This window comes from Macaca fascicularis, chromosome 13, assembly GCF_037993035.2.
Source record: "Macaca fascicularis isolate 582-1 chromosome 13, T2T-MFA8v1.1".
NCBI lineage: Eukaryota > Metazoa > Chordata > Mammalia > Primates > Cercopithecidae > Macaca > Macaca fascicularis.
The window spans coordinates 21,766,111-21,789,897 of NC_088387.1; the positions used below are offsets into that span (position 1 = coordinate 21,766,111).

General features: G+C 41.1%; 1 protein-coding gene and 1 gene segment (V, D, J or C); both read left to right on the plus strand.

The window, feature by feature from the left end:
• Positions 1–23,787, plus strand: part of LOC102116898 (immunoglobulin kappa variable 2-30) — a 970,872-nt gene that overhangs the window by 610,270 nt on the left and 336,815 nt on the right. The gene's annotated exons all lie outside the window — the stretch shown is intronic.
• Positions 11,915–12,444, plus strand: LOC135966900 (immunoglobulin kappa variable 1D-13-like). The segment is given in 2 exon segments: positions 11,915–11,996; positions 12,122–12,444. Coding segments are annotated over 2 exon segments (378 nt in total).

Genomic DNA, 23,787 nt, shown 5'->3' on the forward strand with positions numbered 1-23,787 from the left:
AGGGAAGTGACTGGATGGGGTGAGCTGAGCTGCGCTGTTCGGCCACCCTGGGGAGACCTTGGTTATATGAGATGCATTTCAGAGGATAACAATAACTGCTACAGCAATAAATGACAGCCATTCAGCTTCTTCATTACAGATGGTCTGTGTGGAATTTCTCCCAAAGAACCCACAATGAAGATACTCATATCCCAGAGTTAATCTGGGAACAAACCTAATAGAGGTTGGGGAACAGGATCCATCTCCCCGACCCATGAAAACCGATACCAAAGGTTGTCCAACTGACACATCAAACCAACTTCAAGACAAGTTAAAGAAGTCACATCAGACCATCCACTCACAACTGAACCACAGGCTAACTGCAGCCACACGAGCGGCTTCAGCAGATATCAGTCCAGCTAGCCCAGAATGGAGGAACCACAGAGGTGACCCTCAGAGTCTCAAGAGGCAGTACAGTCAGCCCTCTATCCATGGGACCTGCACCCATAGATTCAACTAAACCTGGATCAAAAATATTTAGAAAAAAATACCCACAAAATTTCGAAAAGCAAATCTTGACTTTGCCATGTGCTGAGTACCACTTAGGAGAATCCACACAAGTAAAGTCATGTGTAGACATCATACTAGGTATTATAAGTAGGCTAGAGATGGTGTGAACTGTACAGGAGGATCTGTATATGTTATACACAAATATTGTGCATTTTACACAAAGATTTTGAGTCTCCAAAAATGTAAGTATCTGTAGGGTGTCCTGGAACCCATTTTCTACGGATACTGAGGGAGGACTGTACATGTTTATTTTATGGCATTGTGTTTGGGGCTGGTTTATTTTGGAGGAAGAGCTAACTAATACAACCTGTTTTTGTAAACAGGAGACAATAGAGTTAAGTGATAGGGTAGTCGCATTTATTGTAATTTTTTTGTGTGATTGCAAAGCATATTCACTTGTTTTTTAAGCCAGATCAGAATACTTATACCTGATTATCATGGACTTTGGATATCTTTCTTATCTCCCCAGCAAATGAAAAATGCAGCTGAGAAAACAATTCCTTCCCTCTATTTCCTCTAATTCTTTCTATGAAGAGCATCACACTGCTGTTCATATTTCTCATTACTCAGAATAATTCACGTTTTACATTCAGCGGGTTGTTTTCAATGTGTATAGGTCACTAGTGTTGAGAGAGTCTGGAGAGTTTCTTGCTCATTCACATTTCATTTATTCAATAAAGTGTTAATTGAGCAACAATGCTGGACCAGGACTGTGTGTAGGCTGCACCCCTGAGAAAGTCAGTGTCTGATTCTCATTTACCTACATCTTTCCTGGTGAACAAAAGGCCATGTTTAATTAAACATAAATCAACAGGAAGATTCTAGAAAAAGAAAAGAGTCATAAAGAAAAAAATAGCAAGAGAAGAGGAAGTGGTTAATGTGGAAATGGAGTTAGTTATTTGGGGAGGCAGAAACTGCTTCCTCTGAGGAGGTGACTGACCTGGGTAAGGAGAATAACTGACCTGAAGAGAAGTTTCTGAAGGGCATTGAGGTTCATGACAATCAAGGCTCTTAGAAGGAACACAGTATGAACATGGGAAGAACAGAGAAAGACACTATGAGGACAGTGACTTAACCAAGGGAAAAAAGAGGAAGTCAGAGAGGGGTCAAGTCAGAGCCATTTTCTTTCAGTGTCTTAAAGATTACCACATATGACTGGTGTGAAATGAAGAAGGCCTTCATTTTCTGTTTGGGGAGCAAATGCTTTATAAGTAAAGCAGGACATTCGGGGGAATGTTTTAAGCATATTACCCCCATGGTCCTATTTATTTTTTAGCAGAGTAACGACTCTAGCTGGGCTGTGAGGAGCAGAAGAAATACTTATCTGGACAAAGTGAATCCTGGCATAAAGTAAACATGGGGCAGTGAAGATTATTGGAGACATAAGCAGATGAGACTATATTTTTAAATTAATGTCAATTACACACCTTGATATGAGAAGAGTCAGATTAGGAGTGACCTGGAGGCTTTGGCGTTAATCTATTACATAGATTTTGATTTACTGATGTTAAATGTATTAGTGGTCAAGGAAATTGGGATAAAATAAAAGTTTGTTATTGTTGCTCATTTCTAGATTGTGACGCCAATAAACATGCAGATTAAGTGGCCAGGTTTGCAAGTGAGTGGGGTTTGAGCTCAGAGGAAAGAACATACACATACGTATTCAGCAATGTTTACAGGGTAATTTATAGTATTAAAACCACATGTATGCATATGCATCTGCACATATTTATGCATGTGTATGCACATTTATGAACATGCACATATGAGTGTTTTTCAGAAAACAAAAGTCATAAAATCAATAATCTCAGCTTCTACCTTATGAAACTACATAAAGGGGAGCAATTTAAACCTGAAGTAGAATATGAGGGAAAAAAATAATAAATATTAGGGCAGAAATCCATAAAACTGCAAACAAAAAACTGACATTGAACACCAAGCAAACCAAAGACTGGTTCTTTGGAAAGAACGTTGTTGTATAGTTCCTATATATTTGAAAATTTGGGGGTTATAGTTTTAATATTGATTTCTAGTTGGATCCCTCTGTGGTCAGAGAATATACTTACTATGACTTTAATTACTGCAATTACGTTGAGAGGTTATGTGGGCAAAATGTGTCCTATCTTGGTGTATGTCCTGTGGGCACTTGGAAGAAAAAGTGTGAACTAGTATTGTTATGGGTTGGAGTCTTCTATAAATGCCAGTTAGATCCCATGGGTTGATGACCTTGTTGAGTTCTTCTCTATCGTTGTCGATTTTCTGTCAAGTTGTCCTATCAAAAATCAAGAAGGGGTTTTGAAGTCTCCAAGTGTAATTGTTTTGTTAGTTTCTGCCACATGCACTATATTGCTCTGTTGCTTGGTGTCTATGCACTTAGAACTGCTCTGTCTTCTTTCCAAAATGACTTTCTTCATTATGTAATGTACCTTTCTGTCTCTGGTAACGTTCTTTGGCTCTGTAGTCTACTTTATCTGATATTAGTATTTGCTACTGAGTCTTTCTTTTTATTATTGTTTGTATAGTATACCATTTTCCTTCCTTTTATATTCAACCTACTTAAACTGTTATATTTGATGTGAGTGTCTCATAGACAACATACAGTTGGGACATTTCTTTCTGATTCATCAATTTCTGTCTTTTTGTAAACTTCATAATTTACATATTTAATATGTTAATAATTATCAGTATATTAAGATTTATGTCTGCACTCTTCTTTTTTGCCATATCTTTTTTTTTGCTTCTCTGTTTTCCTTTTGCTGCCTTTCTTTGGGTTACTTGAATATATTTACAATTACATTCTAATTTACCTAATTTTTTGGTATCTCCTTTTGTAGTGATTTTTAAATTTGTAGTCATGGTATTTCCTTTGTATGTATAACTTCTCACAGTATGTTGGTGCCAATATATTACCATTTAAATTAAATCTAGAATTTTACCTTCTTTTATGTCATTTTTCCTCCCCCATTAGTAATAGTTTTTAAAAAGTAATTTCTCTGCAGATATTGGAAACAAAACAGTGTTACAACTTTGATACGACTATCACACATGATTTAGAAATGCATTCTATTCACCTATCTTTTCATTTTTGTAGACTTTTATCCCTAATATTATTTAATATCCCCTCTTTATTTTTAGTTTTACCTTTCTAGGGCTCATGGTGGCTGTGTTTAAAGTGGATCCGCTAGCACCAAACACTCTTAGTTTTTCTACAATGGAGGACTCCTCAATTTGTCCTTCATTTCTAAATAATACTTTTACTGAACATAGAATTTTAGGGCAAAACTAGAAAATGTGGTATTTCCTTCTGACCTCCATGGTTTCCGAAGAGAAACTGTCATTACTTTTCTGCTCAAAGTAAGGAATAATTTTTTTCATGTTGCTTATAAGATTTTTTCTTGTTGTTTTTAGTTTTTAGAAGTTTGACTGTGATATGTCTCGGCACACATTTATTTGTGTTTATTCTACATTCATTTTCTTTTTAGTCTATTCTCTCACTGTTGTTTAAATGGGGTAGTTACTATTATTTCACTTTCCACCTCATGGATTCTTTCCTTTGCCTACACCATTCTGCCATTAGGCCATCCCCTGAGCTGTTCATTATGGTGATTTTATCTTTCACTTCTAAAATTTCCATATTTTTCCTTTTTTATATTTTGCATTGCTTTCTTGATGTTTTCTATTATTTCATGTGTTTCAAGCATGTTTGCTATTGTTCCTTGATGCATTTTTATAATGGTTGCCTTAAAATCATTTTAAGATTATTTTAAGTTAGTATACATGAATTACTATCTAATTATAGTCTTTTCTTATTCCAGTTGAGATTTTCCTGCTTTCTGGTATGAAGAGTATATTTTGGTTAATATGTGAACCTTCTGGATGCTGTGTTATGGTGTGTGGCCTGATATTTTGAAAGTCTAACAAGCTCCCAGTTCATGCCAATGCTGTGGCTGCTGGACTGCAGAGAGGCAGAGATCCAGTTAAAGCAGTGGTTGACTATCCTATTTAACACCTACAAATATCTTGTGAATATTTTTCAATATGTGGCTGCCTGAATTCCAGTGAAATATTTTTAATCAACTCAGTAAGGGTCAGAGCAGGCATCAATAACTTAAATTACTCCTGTTTGATTCCAATGTATGGTTAGGGTTACTTTGAAAAGGTTGATTTGTAGCGTGAGGTCTGAAACAGAAAATGAGCACATATGACACATGTTGCTGGTACAAAACTAAAAGAATGTGCATGCACTTGTTGAGCCCTGGAGACTGTTATCTTCTGGAAGAGCTGGAGCCAAAGCTAGGTCACATATCAGTCTTGGATTTATTTTAAAATGTATGATTTTATCTGTTTTGTTTTAATGACTCCTAGTTTTACTTTATATTAATTTGAGGGTAATCATCATTTGATTTTGACATGTGTTCTTCACTATCTTTCAGTCCAGACATATTCCCTGACATACTCCTGTCACCAAATACAGAGCAGAGAACTATCACTTCATGATAGTTTTACTGTTTAACTTTGCTGAAATAGGTAATTATTTGGTTGCCCTTGTGTGTATAGACATTGGGTAACCCTGCATCGCCATAGCTTTAGGTTTCACTTTAGATTATTCCATGTATTTTACTTGAGGATACAAGTAAAGGCATCCACTCCTATGTATGAGGCCCTGTGGTCAGCAGGGTCTAAAATTGCATGACTGGAAACCCATGGAACCCAGTTGTGTTCCTGTGAATCATAAGAGAGTTTGCTCCTACTTCTGCCCTAGGGCTTCCTAAACGATTGCTTCATGTTAACATGGTCATAAGTTTAAAGATTCGGCACATATTGAAGGAAAGTGTCTGAAGTCAGTAGGTCATACCCACATGGACTTCCTTGGGTGAAGTATTTGATAGGACCTGTTGGGTGAAGTATTTGATAGGATCTGTTGATGCCATGATCATGTATCTATTATTTCATTTCTTTCCCCACATAGTAGTGCCCTGAGTATGAAAGATTCCCATATCAATAAAACGTACAGATTCTGAGCATTGTAATAGTCAATTAGAGGTCAGTAGAAAAAGCAAACCTTTATGAAGAATACAGAAGAATCCTAGTACAAATATGTTACAACCACCTCCAGAGAAATTGATCTAATTTCCAAATTATCACCAAATTTCTGACGGTATTTGTCTCTGCTGTGGGGAGTCAGGTACCCAGAGGTGGCAATAGTTGAATCAGCACTAGTGCAGATGGTGATGGTACAACATGGCTCATGTGTTGCACATGTGTACCCAAGTCCACATTGCCACAATTGCTAAAGCTGTCATTTGCTATCTGAAAAAGTAGACATGTGAATTCATTGTCATTCTCAGAGCCTGGCCTCTTCCAAACCCACCAGATAAAGTTGCCCATATGTTCTCTTCACTCCACAAAACTTTACTTAGAATTGTAGTGAAATGTAACTTGTGGTAAAGCCCTTATCACCTGCACAGAAACCATCTTCTTCTCCTTTGGTGCCTAGGGCGCCAGCTCTAGCCTGCTGGGCATGGTGAGGACAGTGAACCTCTCCCAGCCTGAGACAGGAGCAGGGATTCAGTGCACACGTGATTAGCTCCACAGTGCAATGTCAGGGGAGTGAAGAAGGAACAGAAACTCTGGGAAAAAATTGAGCCTTCATGAGATGGTAGAAGGTGAAGAGCTTTGCTTCATCTTCTAAAATCAATGACTTTCTTTTAGATTTGGGAGCAGGGACACATGTTTCATTGCCCTGACTCCTTCCACATCTCCTTTTTCTCTTACAATAGCTCTGACTCAGTCTCCCTCTCAGATTGTGTCCTGAAAATCTAATTATCCCTCCTAATATGAAAACAAACCAACAAACAAAATCCTCTTCCCACTGTCATGTGCTGTGAGTTCTGAACCCTAAACTCTGTGACACCCAGATCGTAAAAGAGATAATCATGGGATTTTGCCAAAGAGATTTTCTAGCTAAAAAGAATTCTCATGCTAGCTCTTCTCTCAGAAGAATTTTCTCTGTTCCTTGTAACAACTGACACCAGAAAAGAAGGTGGAAATATTTCCAAGAACAGAGGACAACCATGAGCTCAGTGAGCTGAAAGACATCTCTCCCCCTTGCATTATTTTCCAACGCTGCTGTTTAAATTGCCACAGTCTTATTGGCTTCACACAACATAAATGTATTACCCTGTAGTTCTGGAGGTCTGCGTTCTCACTGAGCTAATGTTAAGGTGTCAATAGGGCTGTAATCCTCTCGGATGCTACAGAGGAGAGAACTGGATCCTCTGCTTTTTATCTTCCAGGTGCTCCCATATTTCTGGTTCCATGGCCCCTTCCTTCCTCAAACCACATCCCTCCCCATTGTCCCAGCTCCTCTCTGACTGTGAGCGTCCTCCTCTATTTTAAGGACCTTTGTGATTATATTGGTTTCATCTTGATAACCAAGTTTCTTAATCTCAAAGTCCTTAACTTACATCTGTCAAGTTCTCTTTTTGCTATGTAAGGTAGAATTTTTATGATATGGCTCCGATGACTGGAGGAACACCAGGGTTCTTGGTCTCACACCAGTTTGGATAAAACAGCACGGACACGTGTGGAGTGGTTTTAAGAAGAGAAAGGTTCAATATGCAAGAATGAAGGAAGAAGAAAACAGATCCCCCATACAGAGACAGAGGGAGGGGGGATTCAGACAAAGAGAAAACTGTGTGTGCAGCAAAAAAGTGGCTCCTGTATGAGGAGGCTGGAGGAAGTGGTGTCTGATTTGCATAGGGCTCTGGGGATTGGTTTGACCAGGCATGTCATTCATGTAGCCTGCAATGTAACTGGTCTTCCCACACTAGCCTTTTAATACGCAAATATAGGGCACCAAAATATTCTATACACATGTGGATATGTAGGGACAGCCATGTGCCAGGCATATGTGGGAGCAAGGAAGAAGATGGTGGGAATCACCATGTTTGACTGGACCCAGTTTCTAATGGCCTGCATTTGCATATCAAAGCTTGCCAGCCTGACTCTAAGAGCCAGGGCTTTCCTACTAGACAAGAAACTTTTCTGGAGCTGCTTTAAAAGAAAGACAACCTTACCAAGGACCCCTTTTCCTCTCTATCTGCCTTAAATAATTTCTTAATAACTCCTTTAACACTTGGGTTCCAGAGACAAGGACATGGACATCTTTTGGGGGGGGGGGGACATTATTCATTCCATTGACAGTAAATATATTCCTCAAAATTACCTTTCTCTAAAGTAAAATGTTAAAAATCATGAAGTATTTTTTATGAAGCAAGAGAGCTGGACAAAGTCTTAAACTCAGATTTCTTTAAATTGTGAGCTTTAACTGTTAAGGTATGATCACTCCACTTTCTCTAATGTAGATTTATTGATGTGTAGACAGTTTTAAAGGATTTTTAAGTTTGTGACCCACTGTAAACAAAACAGTATCTGAGACAGGTCTCAATCAATTTATAGGTCTATTTTGCCAAAGATAAAGCTTATGGCCTGTGACACAGCCTTAGGATGTCCTGCAAATATGTGCCCAAGCTGGTTGGATTACACGTTGTCTTTAAACACTTTAGGGAGACAGAAATTACAGGGAAAGACATAAATCAGTACATATCAGATATACATTAGTTTGTCCTGGAAAGGTGGGAAGGCTTCAAGCAGGGGCTTCCAGGTCATAGGTGGCTTCAAAGCTTTCCTGATTGGCAACTGGTTGAAAGAGTTAATCTGTGCCTAAAGAGTTAATTCATCATAAAGAAATGCTTGAGTTTAGATAAGGGGGTGTGGAAGCCAAGATTCTTGTCACATAGATGAAACCTATGGGTAGCAAAGTAGATGGTGAATGTTGTTTATCAGAACTTAAACATCTGTCAGACTCTTTGGAAAAGACTTAGTAGGGGGAGGAGATTCTCTGTAGAATGCAAATTTTCCCTACCACAGGCAGCTTTGCAGGGCCACTTCAGAATATGTCAAAGAAATATTTTTAAGGTAAAATATTTAGATTTTCTTCAGGGCCTGTTCTCTGTCATGTTGGAATATGGTATCTTATTGCTACAAAGCATCTGTTTTGTCAGTCCAAAGGTCTCTGTTGTAATGATAATGCTGGTCAGTTGTGTCTGAACTCCACAGGAAGGAGAGCATAATGAGGTATATCTAAACCCACCTGCCAATCATGGCCTAACCTAGTTTTTCAGATTTCTTTGAAGTTCTGTCTGCCAAAAGAGGAGTCCACTCAACTGGTTGGTGGCTTACAACTTAATTTTTTGTTTTAACTCACAGAAAAACAAAAATCACAGCATAAATTCAATCTAAACTAGATTTGTTAAAAAAAAAATTAAGTGCTTCCTGAATATTCCTACATATCAAAGAAAGACAAATCATAAGAATTCAGAGGAGAAATACCCCTCATACAAAAGAATAATGATTTTATTTACTATCTTAGTTTGTGTCCACCAGCAATGAAAATTCCTGTTTAGGCAGCAAATTCACACTGGAAGGAAAGGAAAAAATGAGGGAGGGAGCAGAAAATGAATGGTAAAAGACACATCAACAACCCACCTGACTCAGGATAACTGAAGATCAACCACATGTGGAAACATGGACTAAATTCCTCTTGACTGTTCCACCTGAGAGATGAGGAAGGTGAGGTATGTATATTCCCCACCCTGTCCTCACTGATCGTGAGCTGTCTCTCTTGTTCTCTTTCAAGCTGCTATAACAGATTCCTTGTCACTGTGTAATTCATAAAGCACAGAAATGTATTTTCTCACACTTCTGGAGAATGGGAAATTTAAGATCAAGGTACGGGCAGATTAAGGTCTGCTTTCTCTGCTTTCAAGATGATGCCTAGAGCATTGAGTCCTTCAAAGGAAGGAAGACCAGGTCTTAACATGACAGAGGAGCAGAAGAGATTCCAGGTCCACAATCTCTGTTTATAGTGGCATTAATGTATTCCACTAGAGGGCTCCACTCTCATGACCTAAACACATCTCAATAGGCCCCATATGGCAATACCATTACACTGAGATTTAATTTTACAACAGATGGATTCTGGTAGGACACAGTCAAACCATAGCACTTTCCTAAGAGAGACCCATTCCAGGTCATCTGGCCAGAAATGCATGCAGGCAAATCTCTCTGCCCAAGATCACAAAGAACTTAAGATATATATGGTCATTTGAAATGAGCAGAGGTACAGCAAAGGGGAAAACCCTAGACTACAAATGGGGACTCCTACATTCATCCTGGTACAGTTAACCCTTGAATAACTTGGGTTTGAAATTTGCAGATCCACTTACATTTTCTTCTGTGTGTGTCACCTGTAAGTAAGCACTTAATGAGTAGTAAATATATTTTCTCATTTTTACGGTTTTCTTAATTTGTTTCCTTTAGCGTACTTTATTGGAAGAATAGAGTTTATAATATGTATAACATAAAAATGGGTTAATCAACTATTTATTGTATCAATAAGTCTTCCAATCAAAAGTAAACTATTAGTACTTCAGTTGGAGATGCAAAAGTTCTACACAGGTTTTCATCTGCACCAGTGCTCAGTGCCCCAACCTCCACATTGTTCAGCGGTCAACTGCTTTTTCAGTCTGTAGCTGCATCTCTCTGGAACACCATCTTGGCAGGTGGGTTGTAAGTAAAGGAATCCAGAAAATAACATCTCAAACTATGCTGCGTTTATATGATGATTATGAAAAACCAAAGGCATTTAGAAAGCAGCAGATGCACAAAAAGGCTTTTCCTAAATATCCCTTATTTGCCTAAAAGCAAATTCGTCAGAAGGAAACCAATTTTCAAGAAAATTCATCCTGCAAATTTTTATATCAGGGAAGATTAACACAAAAGAGGAATCAAAAATACAAGAGACTGGAAGTTGATACTTTACCTAGGCAGGTGATTACCTGCTCTTTTGAGGATGTGCTTCTATTCTCATCTATTCTCTCCAGGTTGCCTACACTTCCCAATTCCCTCTTCCCTAGAAAGGAAATATAAACAACTGGATCTCATTGAGTTATCTGGGTAATCACCCTGTGATGATATCCTGCTGCACTTTAAGTGAATTTTGTTTGCCTTTTCTCTTATTAATCTTCCTTTTGTGAGTTCATTTTCAGCAAACATTTAGAGGACAAATGGAGCTTTCTTCCTTTCTCCCAATATAAGCAAGTTCCCTTAAAATTCAGGCTGCTTACAAAGCAGCAGGAAGGTTTGTGCACAGGCTACAGCACTGTGATTTGGCTCCACTAGTCAGGCATCAGTAAAATTTTGCGGAGCCCTAGGCTGCAGCCCACTGATGCTGATGTAGTTGGATCCATTTCTCCTGCTACTGAGCCAGGCTGTGATATTTTTGGGCACATTAGAGATGTGAGATATAATGAGTGCAAATCCCTGTCCAGTTTCATCTGGATCCAGGTGATTTCTCCATCTACATGGGCAGTTGCTTGATAAAAGATTGAGTGTCTCCTTCCAAAAGATGTTAACAGGGAGCTTGGTGTCTGGGTCAGGATGATGTCCCCACTCACTGATAAAAAGTGAAAGAAGAAAGTGTCATTGATGGTGTATGGCAGGGACCTGCTCCGTTCAGTGGTTACCCTCACTAAGAGAGATGAACTTTGGGAAATAATACTCAGTTGTAGAAAAGAAGGAAGACTATGAAGGGCCCAAAACAAGAAAAAGGTGCAGCCCACTGAGTCTCTGAGTATTACAGAGACCTGTAGCTCTTAATAATGGTGGATCTGTGAGTGCTGCATGCGAGTCCTTGAGGAAACACAGCATCAACTTAGTGTATCTGAAGTAAATTGCTTGATCTTATGTTGGTAAGAACAGTGGCATAACATCATTACCTAACACTTACAAATATGTGTAGCATCAGGTCAATAAATTTTATTTTTAATTTTTTTAGAAAGGAACAATTAACAATGTTAAATTCACAGAAATGTTGCAAGTATACGACAAGCACCCCCTTCCCTAACAGGAATCATATGAGAGTCTTTTGAAGGCCTGAGAATTGTACTGTTTAAAATTTTACCATGTGTTTCCCACAAAAAACAATACTATTCTAAGTACTCCCCATACACCAATGAAATACATTATTCCATCGACTCCTGAGGAATATTTCAAATTGTCAAAAAGAAACCAAAAAAATGCTTCTCTTCATAAACTAGTCCCCAGTAAAAACACATTATCTGCAGACAAATTTGTGCTACCCTGGTCTTACCTGGGACACCTGGGGACACTGAGCCAGTGCTGAGTTACTGACATGAGGCCACAGCTGTGCCCAGCCTGCCCCGTCCCCTGCTCATTTGCATGTTCCCAGAGCACATCCTCCTGCCCTGAGACTTATTAATAGGCTGGTCACACTTCATGCAGGAATCAGACCCAGTCAGAACACAGCATGGACATGAGGGTCCCCGCTCAGCTCCTGGGGCTCCTTCTGCTCTGGCTCCCAGGTAAGGAAGGAGAACACTAGCAGTTTACTCAGCCCAGGGTTCTGAGTACTGCTTTACAATTCAGGGAAACTTTCTTACAACATGATTAATTATGTGGACATTTGTTTCTATGTTTCCAATCTCAGGTGCCAGATGTGACATCCAGATGACCCAGTCTCCATCTTCCCTGTCTGCATCTGTAGGAGACACAGTCACCATCACTTGTCGGGCGAGTCAGAGCATTAGCAATAATTTAGCCTGGTATCAGCAGAAACCACGGAAAGCCCCTCAGCTCTTGATCTATGCTGCATCCAGTTTGGCAAGTGGGGTCCCATCAAGGTTCAGTGGCAGTGGATCTGGGACAGATTTCACTCTCACCATCAGCAGCCTGCAGGCTGAAGATTTTGCAGCTTATTACTGTCAACAGCATAATAGTTTACCTCCCACAGTGTTACATACCCGAACATAAACCCCCAGGGAAGCAGATGTGTAAGGCTGGGCTGCCCCAGCTGCTCCTCCTGATGCCTCTATGGGCTGAGAATGTTCCTCAGATGCAGCCACACTCTGATGGTGTTCGTAGAGGAGGATATGAAGTCACCTCTGCAACCTAATTCTTTTCTCTCTCTCAGCCCCAACTACACAGACATAGCAATATCTCTCCTGATTTCATAAAGACAGAGATCATGACACTTGAGAAGTCTAGTTTATGGCTTCAGTTGGAATTCAAATAACACAGAGGAAGCCACTATAAGTATTCTAAGCAGGAATAGGCTTAATACGGAGAATTAGAGTAAACTACTGGAGTCTAAATAAATTGTAGAGATGAATCTCTAAGTTCAATGTTTTATTTGCAAAGAAATATTTGCCAAATGGGGCATACAGGAAAACTCAGGCTCAGACTGGTAAACAGTGGTGGAGAAAGTGAATCCTAGAATTATATCAAGTTATCTCAGAAATTGTGGATGAACTGGTTGATGGTTCTTAATACAAAGAGTTGACATGACAATTGTTTCATTAAATTGGAAGAAATGATAGGATAAGCATGTGACCATTTAGACTTAATATAATACCGGATAAGTTGTCAACACACGGCGTTAGGGTGTGTGCTGGAGCCATAGATCTAGCCCATATAAAGCAAGAGGAAATAGAATTAATGTTACATATTTTAGAGAGGAAGTACAGAAAATATGGACCCTAGGGGACCTGCTAGAATGTTTCTATTTATTGCCATTTCCACTGGTAAAACTCAGAGAAGATTTCAACAGTCATCAGGATGAAGTTCTAGGGATCACAGTCATGTGAAGCATTCCCTGCACTTGGATCTCCAGTGAGGCAAAGGGAAGACGAAACGCACAGTGGGATATGGAGGGGTAAACACCAGAGATAGCCTCCTGGTCAGTTTAAACGCTAAAAAGCGTATTTTTTTTTTCTCTTTAGTTTTATCACTGAATCATTTGGATCTAAGAAAAGTGATTATGGCTGATTAGGCAGAAAGGTGTTTATTATCATGAATTAAATGGATTGAAAACATTTGGGGAAACAGAGTGGCAGCTCAGGCAAATCCAAGTACTCCTTTTCTATTCCTTGACCCTCCCTGCCTCAGTTTTTTCAGTCAAGAAAGATATTCTCATTTTGATAGGAACTTCGCAAGTGAAGATACTATGCCCACAGGACTGTGGTGCCTGGCTGTGACCTAGACCAGGAAAATGATCATATTTGGGTGAGATCAGGCATTTTCCCTCCTTCATCTCCATCCAAAACCACTCGGTAGTGACACAGCCGATAGGCAGTCAGAGAAAGGGGTCAGCTCGCTAGTAGTTGAGAGCAGAGCTGCTGTCCTTCTGGGGGCAGTAGTGAGAAGAGCTGCTCTCTTTTCTGCAGGAGACAGCCCGAATGTGAAGTCTCAGGCAGCAGGAGCTCTTCCCCAGCCTGCGCCAGCAGTGCCATTCTTGGAATTGTTCCAGAGACTTTGCCTGGAGCCTGTTCCTTAAGGCTTTTCAACAATTTGTAAGAAATTTAGTATCCTCTAGTAAATCCTTTTATGCTTCATGGATTTGACATTTGCAACAGGGAATATACACCGTTTACAGTGACATCATTCACAGCTTCCTTTTTTCTGGCTAAATATAATGCTTTCCAGGAGGACCTGCCAGAGGAAGCCAATGTGAACAACAACCCATGTCACCAAATACGCAAGACAAATAAGCTCAGGAAAGCCACTGGGTTCTCACGTAGCTGCACTGTCCCCTGGTACAAAATGCGAGAGTGTAAAACTCTTAGCTCCATCATCAGAGAGATGGTGGACTGTGACCTTCTCAGCATAGTAAGTCAGTATTTATAGACATTTACATACTAACACCTTTAACACCAAAATACAGGCCAAAGTAGAAAAGAAGATAAATTAGACTACATAAAAATTTAAAATGTGCATCAAATGACATAATCAACACAGTGAAAATGCAACATGTGGAATAGAAGAAAATATTTGTAAATCATTATATCTGATATGGGTTAATAGTATCTATTATATAAAAAGAAGTCCTACACGTCAACATTAAAATAAAATACATGATTAAAAACGAGGACAGTACATGAATAGACATTTCCCTAAAGAAGATTCTTTAGAGCTAATTAGCTAACATAGGAAACAATACTGAATATTATTAATCCTTCAAAAAATAAAAATAAAACCCACCTCACACCTATTAGGATTTTTTTTTTTCCAACAGAGAATGACCAGTCTTGGTGAGAATTTGGGGAACTGGATCTCCTGTGGACCTTGTCATGGTGATATAAATGGCCCACCTGCTGTGGGAAGCCATATGGCCATTCTTCGAAGAATTAAAAATTGAAATACGATATAATTCAGCAATTCCACTTTTGGACATATACTCAAGTAATTGAAAACATTGACTTAAGGAAATATTTGTATACTCACATTCAGAACTGAATTATTCACAATAGCCAAAAGGTAGAAGCAACTCAAATGCTCACAAAGGAGGGAACTGGTCATCCAAATATGGTGTGTACATACAATAGCATATTGTAGCTTTAAAAAGGGAAAATTAGCTTTAAAAGAAGAAATTCTGAAACATACTACAACATCGATGAAACTAGAGGACATTACACTAAGCGAAATAAGCCAGTCACAAAAAGATGGCTGAGTTACGATTTCACTATGCTATTTGCAGAAAAGCTTCCACTTTGTCTTGAATCAACCTAGTCCCCTTCCGTTTCTTGCTTGTAGTTGTCAAGAATAACCGTAGAGTGTTCTGGAAATGTAACAGTCTGAGACAAAGCAAGATTGATGAGAAAACCGTTGGCCAGATACAGCAAGATTGACTCCGTTTCTGTCCCTACTGGAAACAGGAATTCATTCAACATTCTAGCCCAGTGTGTCTTGTGATTCTAAGACATAAAACCCAGGGTGGGCTGCATTCCAGGGTCCCTGGGCTGCAGTCCTTGTGGGATATGCATGGTCTAGAGTCAGTCAGGCCCAGGCAGCTTTCTGCTTTCTCTGGCTGACTCTCCGTAGGTAGTAATCCACATCATGTTACTGGTTGTGCATGGGAGTTCTGTCTCACTAGATTTGGGTCAGTTGGCAACCAGTGCACAGCAAATATTCTTGGCAAAATTGGTGCAGTGAGAAGGTTGGATTTGAGGGAACCATGGCTTATTGGTGAAGTTGGAGGAACAATATTCTCCAGTACCTGACCCAGGACAGAGACATCAGCCTGGGGATGCAAGGCCTGGACATGCAGATGGATGTTTAATGCAGAGGAAGCATAAATGGGACATTTATGGGCAAGGTCTCCACCAGAGGCTAGTGGCCCTGTATTTCTGTCAAGATAAAAGGAGAAAAGAAAGGAATTAAGACTCTGCTGGGATTTTTGTATGCAGGAATCCACATGACAATATTTCCAGGTCCCCTCAGAAAAGATTAAACTCATGACATCAGAAGGTTTCAGGACAAATGCGGAGCCCGTGGTGAGTATGTGCGTGTGTGCTGATCTGCATGTGGACCATTCCCTTTGGGCCATGTTGGGTGCTGGTGACCATGGTTCTCACTGCTGAGTGCAATAGAGGTATGGACATTTTGCTGCTATGCCACAGAACATCACTTCTCCCTGAGGGGCTATCCCCACTCATAGCTAAGTATTCAAGGCATGACAGCGGGAAATATCCACTCCTGGCTGCCAACTAAGATTCTCAAGTCCCAGAGCGTAATTCAGCCAAAGCAGGACTGCATATTAAATGAAGAGCAGGACACTGCCTAATTAATTTAATAGTTGCTACAAAAAGATTAAAATGTCACAGTGTGCCCTGTCATGATGGAACAACCCAGTTAGGTACAACAAAAATACTCTGGGGGCATGAGGGTCATGGAGACTAACGATGGACTGTTTAACGCCGAATGCCAAGGCCACCTGAACAGGAAACCAAGGAAGTATCCCAGATATAGTTAATCATTGATGGCCCTGGTGGTACCCACTAATAAAAAGGAGACCCCAAAGCTGGTAGGCCTCTGTGGGTACTGGGGCAGTATAAACCTTGCCTGGGTGTTCTTTTCGTCACCTTAGTCAAAATCATGAACAAAGTTGCCATCCTTGAACAGAGCCCTTTGCAACGGCAGCTTTGGAATCTGTTCAACAAGGCATGTCTGAGGCACTTCTTTAAGACATTTAGATCATGCTTGCTCAATGGAAATCCAGGTGTCCACTATTTCTATGCATGCTGACTGGAGTCTATGGCAATGCAAAATTGTCACTGGGTGCACCAGACTCAGATTTGGGACACAAAAGTTTCCTGAAGCAGCCACCAGTTGTGCCTCTTTTGAATGGCAGTTCCTTGCTTGCTGTAGGAAACTGATAGGGCTGAGCATCTCAGAGCTAGAGCACCAGGCGTGACGCTCCTACCTTAACCACCCGTTCTCACTTTGGTGCCTACAAACACAGTCAATAAAACTGGACAGGCCCAAAAGATCCAAATTATTAAATAGAAATGGTACAGTCAGAATCAGTCCTAACCAGGATCTCAGAGGACCCATGTGCCCCATGAACAAATGGCAAGCTTGCGAGAAGGGAACAAATGATGCATAGGGAACAATTTAGTTTCTCCTTTGGCCACATAGAGTCAAAGATTCAGAGACATGCCTGTGTCAGTATGGCATGGGGCCCTGATGATTGTACAAAACACACGCCAGTGAGTCCACTGGGTGTGGCCACCATCCAACCAGGGGATGGCATCTTTTGACTGACACTAAGCATGGACATTCGGCCCAATGGGCCACACTACATGCAACGACAGTAGCCACGCAGGCTGCCCCTACACTATATTTTACTCCATTTCCACTAAATCATGGGCCATTGTCAACAACCCAGCCACCCGGTTGGGTGGAAAACCGCAACCAAGTGACTGAACTATTAAAGGATCCCCTGTGTATGGAAAAGGACTATGGCCATAGTTTGCTTCCTGGACAGCTAAATATATGCCACTCAATTAGATGCTGGGGCTACCATGGCCACCCTTAATAGGAATTTATGTCCTGTTTTTGGATATTCCATGAGACCTCACTCTGTCCGAGGAACAGCCTCACTGCACAATCAACATGACAATGGGTACATTCTTCTGGAACCTAATGGACGTTCCATACAATTATCAACACCCAACACTGCCCACTGTACCTGGAGAAACAACTCAGGTATCCTAGAAATACAAGTGGAGGTGATCCTGAAGCAGGCACAATGGCTGCAGGCAATGGGGCGTCAGAAGCATCCACCTTTCACCTCTTTAGCATCTCACTTTCTTGATCGTGGGATCCTGGACTATGTCACTGCTTTGGGGGTCTTATCCTCCTGCCAATGGTAATAACTTTCTTTAGCCCTGTGAAATGTTCTCTCACTATGGTTTAATAATCTGCACTGAGATTGTGTAAGTCAAGGTACATCATCAATCTGAAAAGATAAACCACTGCCTCCAGTTCAGGGGAAGTTGGTGGGCATATGAAATGTGCTAGCTTTGCTAAGAAGGATGTCTAGGTGATGGGGTAACTGCAAGACAGTTCTCCAATGACCCTGACTGACTTAGTTCTCTCCACTTTCTTTCTTATTTTAAGAGTTCTCAAGAATAATTGTAGAATGTGCTGGAATTGTAACATCCTGAAATAGAGAGGAACTGGACAGAACAACCTACCTGTGCTCTATACGAATTTCCTATAGGATAGAATGTCCTTTAGCACGTTAGCCCTGTGTGTCTTGTTACCCCAGGATATAAAACCCAGAGTGGCTGCTTTCCTGGGTTCCTGAGCTGTGGTGCAATGGGGGTGCACACAGTCAACTCCATCAGCTCCACATGGCTTTCCTGTGTCTTGGGGTATTAACCCATTATAAGTGCAAGAGTTTTGTGTTCCCTTGCTGCTTCTCTGTAAATGATAAGCCCACTTCAAGTAACTTGCTGTGTGGGGTGTTCTTTTCCCCACGCTCAAGTACGTTGGTAACCAGTGCACGGTGAACCTGCTTCAAAGATGTCATTGACATTGAGACATAGCTGGAATGGTGGTTGCTGGTGGTAGGGATAGAGAAAATGAGGGAGTATTATTTAAGGGGTATAGATATTAATTTTTATAAGATGACAAGATTTCTGGAGATTGTATCAGTAATAATAGCAGAACATGTGAATATACTTAATGGCACTGCACTGCACTCTTAAATATGGTTAAGATAGACAATTTTATGTTCTCTGTATTGAATATAGTTAAACAATTAACATCTTTATTATCATATTGTTAGCACAGAAGACATTGCTTTATTTTCTAATTTTCTTGGCAAATGTTCATAAATAATCACTTTGTGATGCTGTTGTTCACAAAGTGTGTGGGTGGGTGGGTGTGTGTGTTGTAGACATGTGGTCTCCCTCTCTTGCCCAGGCTGGCATCAAATTCTTGGCCTTACGTGATCCTTCCTCCTCGGTCTCTCAAAGTGCTCATATTACAGGTGTAACCCTGAGCACCTGGCCATAAGAAAAAATTTATAAGACATTTCATAGGGGACTTCTTCAAAGCATATACTCCATTGCAGCCACCTCCAACGCCAACCTTCTAAGCCATATTTCTATACATAAGTGCACTTCTCCATTTATGACATCACAGTATTAAGTCACAGTATGAAGTCACACAGACACATAGAAAAACAAGGCAAGGAGTTGACCCAATTTTATGAGTGGAAATCACTGTAAAGTCCTGGCATTAATAGGATTTAGGTGTTGCAGCACTTCTCCACTAGCAAAACACCCTCTGATTTCTCTTCCTGGATTGTTTTCTTCAATGTTTTCTAATATTTAATGCTAAAGCTGAGATTAGAAGGTTTTTATCCTGAGTCTAATTGAATGCTATTTCACTCAAAATGTATTGCCTTAAGGAATATAATAATAAATATTGAATAATGCCTGTTACTACTACCAACAGTCCCTTTAGATCTCTTGTTATCATCCTAAATATCATGACTTAGGAAAAGTGTTTGAAAGGAGGTTGAGACAACATTGATCCTGTTTTCAAAATCCTGATACAAGTCAAGCACCCAACAAAAGTCAAGAAAATTGTAAGGAAAACATGGCTCAATGATCATTAGCCATTCTGGTCACTGCTGAGTGAAGATTAAGAAAAAGTCTTAAAAACAAGTAGCTGAAGCATTGAGAACTCCCATGAATTCGATGGTGAGAGGCAGCGTTTGATGTGGCAGTGAGTCAGTGGAAACAGCAGAGAAGTAAGACAACAAGAGAGAGCAAGAGATGGCATTTTGTGAAAAGATGGACACAGTGATTAGCAAGGGGCAAGACAAATATTGGAGAAATGGCAAGACCGCCATCAGTGAGAGAGGGTGAGACGGTGATCAGCGTTACAGCAATCACAGCTACAGAGTTGCTAACATTGCGGAGCAGTTAACACTAGCCAAAGGCTGTTTTAAGAGCCATCATCTTTCCTGACAGGCGGTGGAGCCAAGCAGATGGGCAAGTGGCCACAGAGCCACTGCTTCATGCAGACCAGCCTCTCCGTGCTCCAGTTCCCCCGCTGGAGCACAATCCACCCAAGCTGGGGAGCCTGGCGGATCCTCAGGCAGGCCCTACGTTAGAGACTGCTTGGCACCATTTTGGCTCCTGCACACCTGTAAGGGTCCCCCTGCCCACCTGCCCTATATCACATGATCCAGGAAATAAGGCCTTTGACTAGATAGTCCATTTGAGGTCCCCCATAGCACACCTGGCTATGTCATGAGGGACAGGACTAGCTGAATTTCCTAGGCCGACTAAGAATCCCTAACCCTAGCTGGGAAGGTGACCGCTTCCACCTTTAAACATGGGGCTTGCAACTTAGCTCATACCCAACCAATCAGATAGTAAAGAGAGCTCACTAAAATGCTAATTAGGCAAAAACAAGAGGTAAAGAAATAGCCAGTCATCTATTGCCTGAGAGCACAACGGGAGGGACAATGATAGGGATATAAACCTAGGCATTCGAGCCGGCAACGGCTACATTCTTTGGGTCCCCTCCCTTTGTATGAGAGCTCTATTTCCAGTCTATTTCACCCTATTAAATCTTGCAACTACACTCTTCTGGTCTGTTCTTGTTACGGCTGGAGGTGAGCTTTTGCTCACCATCCACCACTGCTGTTTGCTGCCCTGGCAGACTCTCCACTGACTTCCATCTCTCCAGATCTGGCAGGGTGTCCACTGTGCTCCTGATCCAGTGAGGCACCCATTGCCACTCCTGATCGGAGTAAAGGTTCACCAATATTCCTGCATGGCTAAGGGCATGGGTTTGTCCTAATCAAGCTGAACACTAGTCACTGGGTCCCCCAGTTCTCTTCTGTGACCCATGGCTTCTAATAGAGCTATAACACTCACCTCATGGCCCAAGATTCCATTCCTTGGAATCCATGAGGCCAAGAACCCCAGGTCAGAGAACACCAGGCTTGCTACCATCTTGTAAGTGGCTCACCTGCCATTTTGGAAGCAGCCCGCCACCATCTTGGGAGCTCTGGGAGTAAGGACACCCGGTAACACTTGTTGCTCTTTCTCTTAGTCATTTTTCCTCTAATGCCATTTATTTATCCATCAGCCATTTTATCTTATTTCCTGCCCTGATATATATATTTGGTTTGCAGTTTTGTCTTTGGCTCCCTGATAATTATGTTTGTTTAGGGCAGGACAGTTGGTCTTAAGTATTCTCCTGTTCTGTTGACTCTAAGAAGCCAGAGTCACATTGTTCTATGGCCACAACCAGGCCTTTGGGGCTCACGGTTGGCCACTCCACTGAGGCTCCAGGATTTTCTGCATTGTTCAACTTCTGGATACTCCAGTGATTCCTGGCATTTGGTGTGGCAACATTCCTAGACTGATACTCGGGTACTCTGGCTTTTCAGCATTTGGTATTGTTGGCCACTCCCTGAATGCTCCAGGGTTTTCAGCATTGACATTCCTCCTGGGACTGTGGATTGGAGGCTCACCCTATGGGAATCTTGATTTGTCTTTTCTTGGTTTCTGCCCTAAAGTTATCATTTTCCATAATGGTATTTTGTTTTCTTTTTGTTACTTTATTTACACTTTTTCTTCTACACTTTACTTAACAACAATGCTGCTTTAAGGCCGGGTGTAGTGGCTGATGCCTGTAATCCCAGCAGTTTGGGAGGCTAAGGTGGACGGATCGTTTGAGGTCAGGAGTTCAAAACCAGCCTGGCCAAATCGGTGAAACTGTTTCTCTACTAAAAATACAAAAAAAAAAAAAAAATGAGCCAGACGTGGTTACGAGCACATGTAATCTCAGCTACTTGGGTGGCTGAGGCATAAGAATCACTTGAACCCAGGAGGTGAAGGTTGCAGTGAGCCAAGATCCCGCCACTGCACTCAAGACTGGGTGACAAAGTGACACCCTGCCTCCAAAAATAATAATAATAAATAAAAATTTAAAAAAAATCAAAATACTGCTTTAGTCATATTTTGTCCACTAAGAAATGCTTACAATCTTCTTTCATAAAGTCTTGCTACCTCTACTTACACCTCCTAGGCAGTAAGTGGAAATCTGAGATGAGAACAATGAAGGCCCAGTCACCTTCCCTCTTCTTAGACTTAGACAAACTTCTGTGTCCATTAGAAATCCTTGTTAGACATGGGGACAATGGCGAGCATCACAGATGACTTGCCACTATGGTGTCTATTAGGCTATTGGAGCAAATTCAAATTCAGTTTAGAGAAAAAGAAACTCATTTTCAATCACAACACTGCTTGGGTTCAACACAAATTAGAAAACCAAGAGACTTGTCTTAAACATGTTTCCATACATTTTAATGCTATTTTACAATTAGACCTGTTCTGTGAAAAAGAAGAAAAATGATCTGTTGTGTACATGCTTTTATGGCCCTTTACTCCCTCCTGTTATTTCCAGGCACCAGGAAGCCACATCTGGAGGATTCCCTCCTTGCTGTTCTCCCTAGATGGCCTACAAGGCCTCCCCGGAGTTTCCTCTATCCCCCAGCTCTGAGGGAGGTCTGACCAGTTCTCTAAGATAGGATTTAACCTTAAGGCAATAAAGAACCCACTGCCGCCCCACCTCGCCACCTTATCCAACTCGCCCCAGCCTATGCTCCTTGCTATGAAACCTTAAACCCTTATGAGCCACTCTTAAACATGGTATCTAAGGTTTACAACAATAGAGACAGGACAAAAGAGGTGGAGATAATAAAAAGAAATAGCCACAAGCACAATTATTAGCAGCTGCTTTAAAACCCTGCCACCCTAGGGTTGCCCATCCCAAGAAAGTGTTACAAGATCAGTGTCTAGGATGCCTAGATGAGAGCCTCCAATGTATCAGTCCTTCAGTCAGAATCAGTGTGCCTACTATTAATATAAGCAAAAGGGACATTGGCAATAAGAATGTCTTAAGTGTCCCTGGTGGGAGAGGAATTGGCTCCCTGTCAATACTAGAACTAACCTTCTTTCACTAGTCCCAAGTAGCTGCTTTGCTCTAGCAAAATTGATACAGCTCCAATGACTGGAGGAATATCAGGGTCCTGAGTCTCACGACGATTTAGATAAAATGACACCGACACATGTGGAGTAGTTTTAAGGAGTGGAGAGTTTAACAGGCAAGAAAGAAGGAAGAAGCTCCCCTACACAGAGACAGAGGAAGGGTGCCTCCAAGCAGAGACAGGAAATCCCAAGTGTGGCGGAAAACAGCCAGTTATATGGAGAGGCTGAAGGAGGTGGTGTCTGATTTGCATGGGGCCCAGGGGATTGCTTTGACCAGGTATGTCATTCACATAGCTGCAAAAAGCTGGCCCTCCCACCCTAGCCTTTTAATATGCAAATGTAGGGCACAGTGATGTTCTACACACATTGGGATTTGCAGGGGTGGCCATGTGGCCAGTCATAGTGGGGACAAGGAGAAGACTGCAGGAATCGCCATGTTTGGGTGGACCCAGTTTCTAATGTTCTGTATTTGCATATCAAAGCTTGCCTACTGGGCTCTAAGAGCTGGGACTTTCCTTCCAGAAAAGAAACATTTCTGGAGCTGCTTTAAAAAAAAATGTTCCAAGGACCCCTTTTCCTCTCTATCTGCCTAAAATAATTTCTTATTAACTCCTATAACAAAATTATCAGGCATCCCATACCCTCAACCTGATGGATAGCTTTTGTACTGGCAGACAAGTGGCCAGTTGAACATCTTTCTGGTGTCTCCACCGCTGAGTGAGCTCTCTAATAAAGCTCCAGATAATACTGGGGTCTCCCTTTGAGCAACGTGGCCCACCCCCTTCCTTCCTTA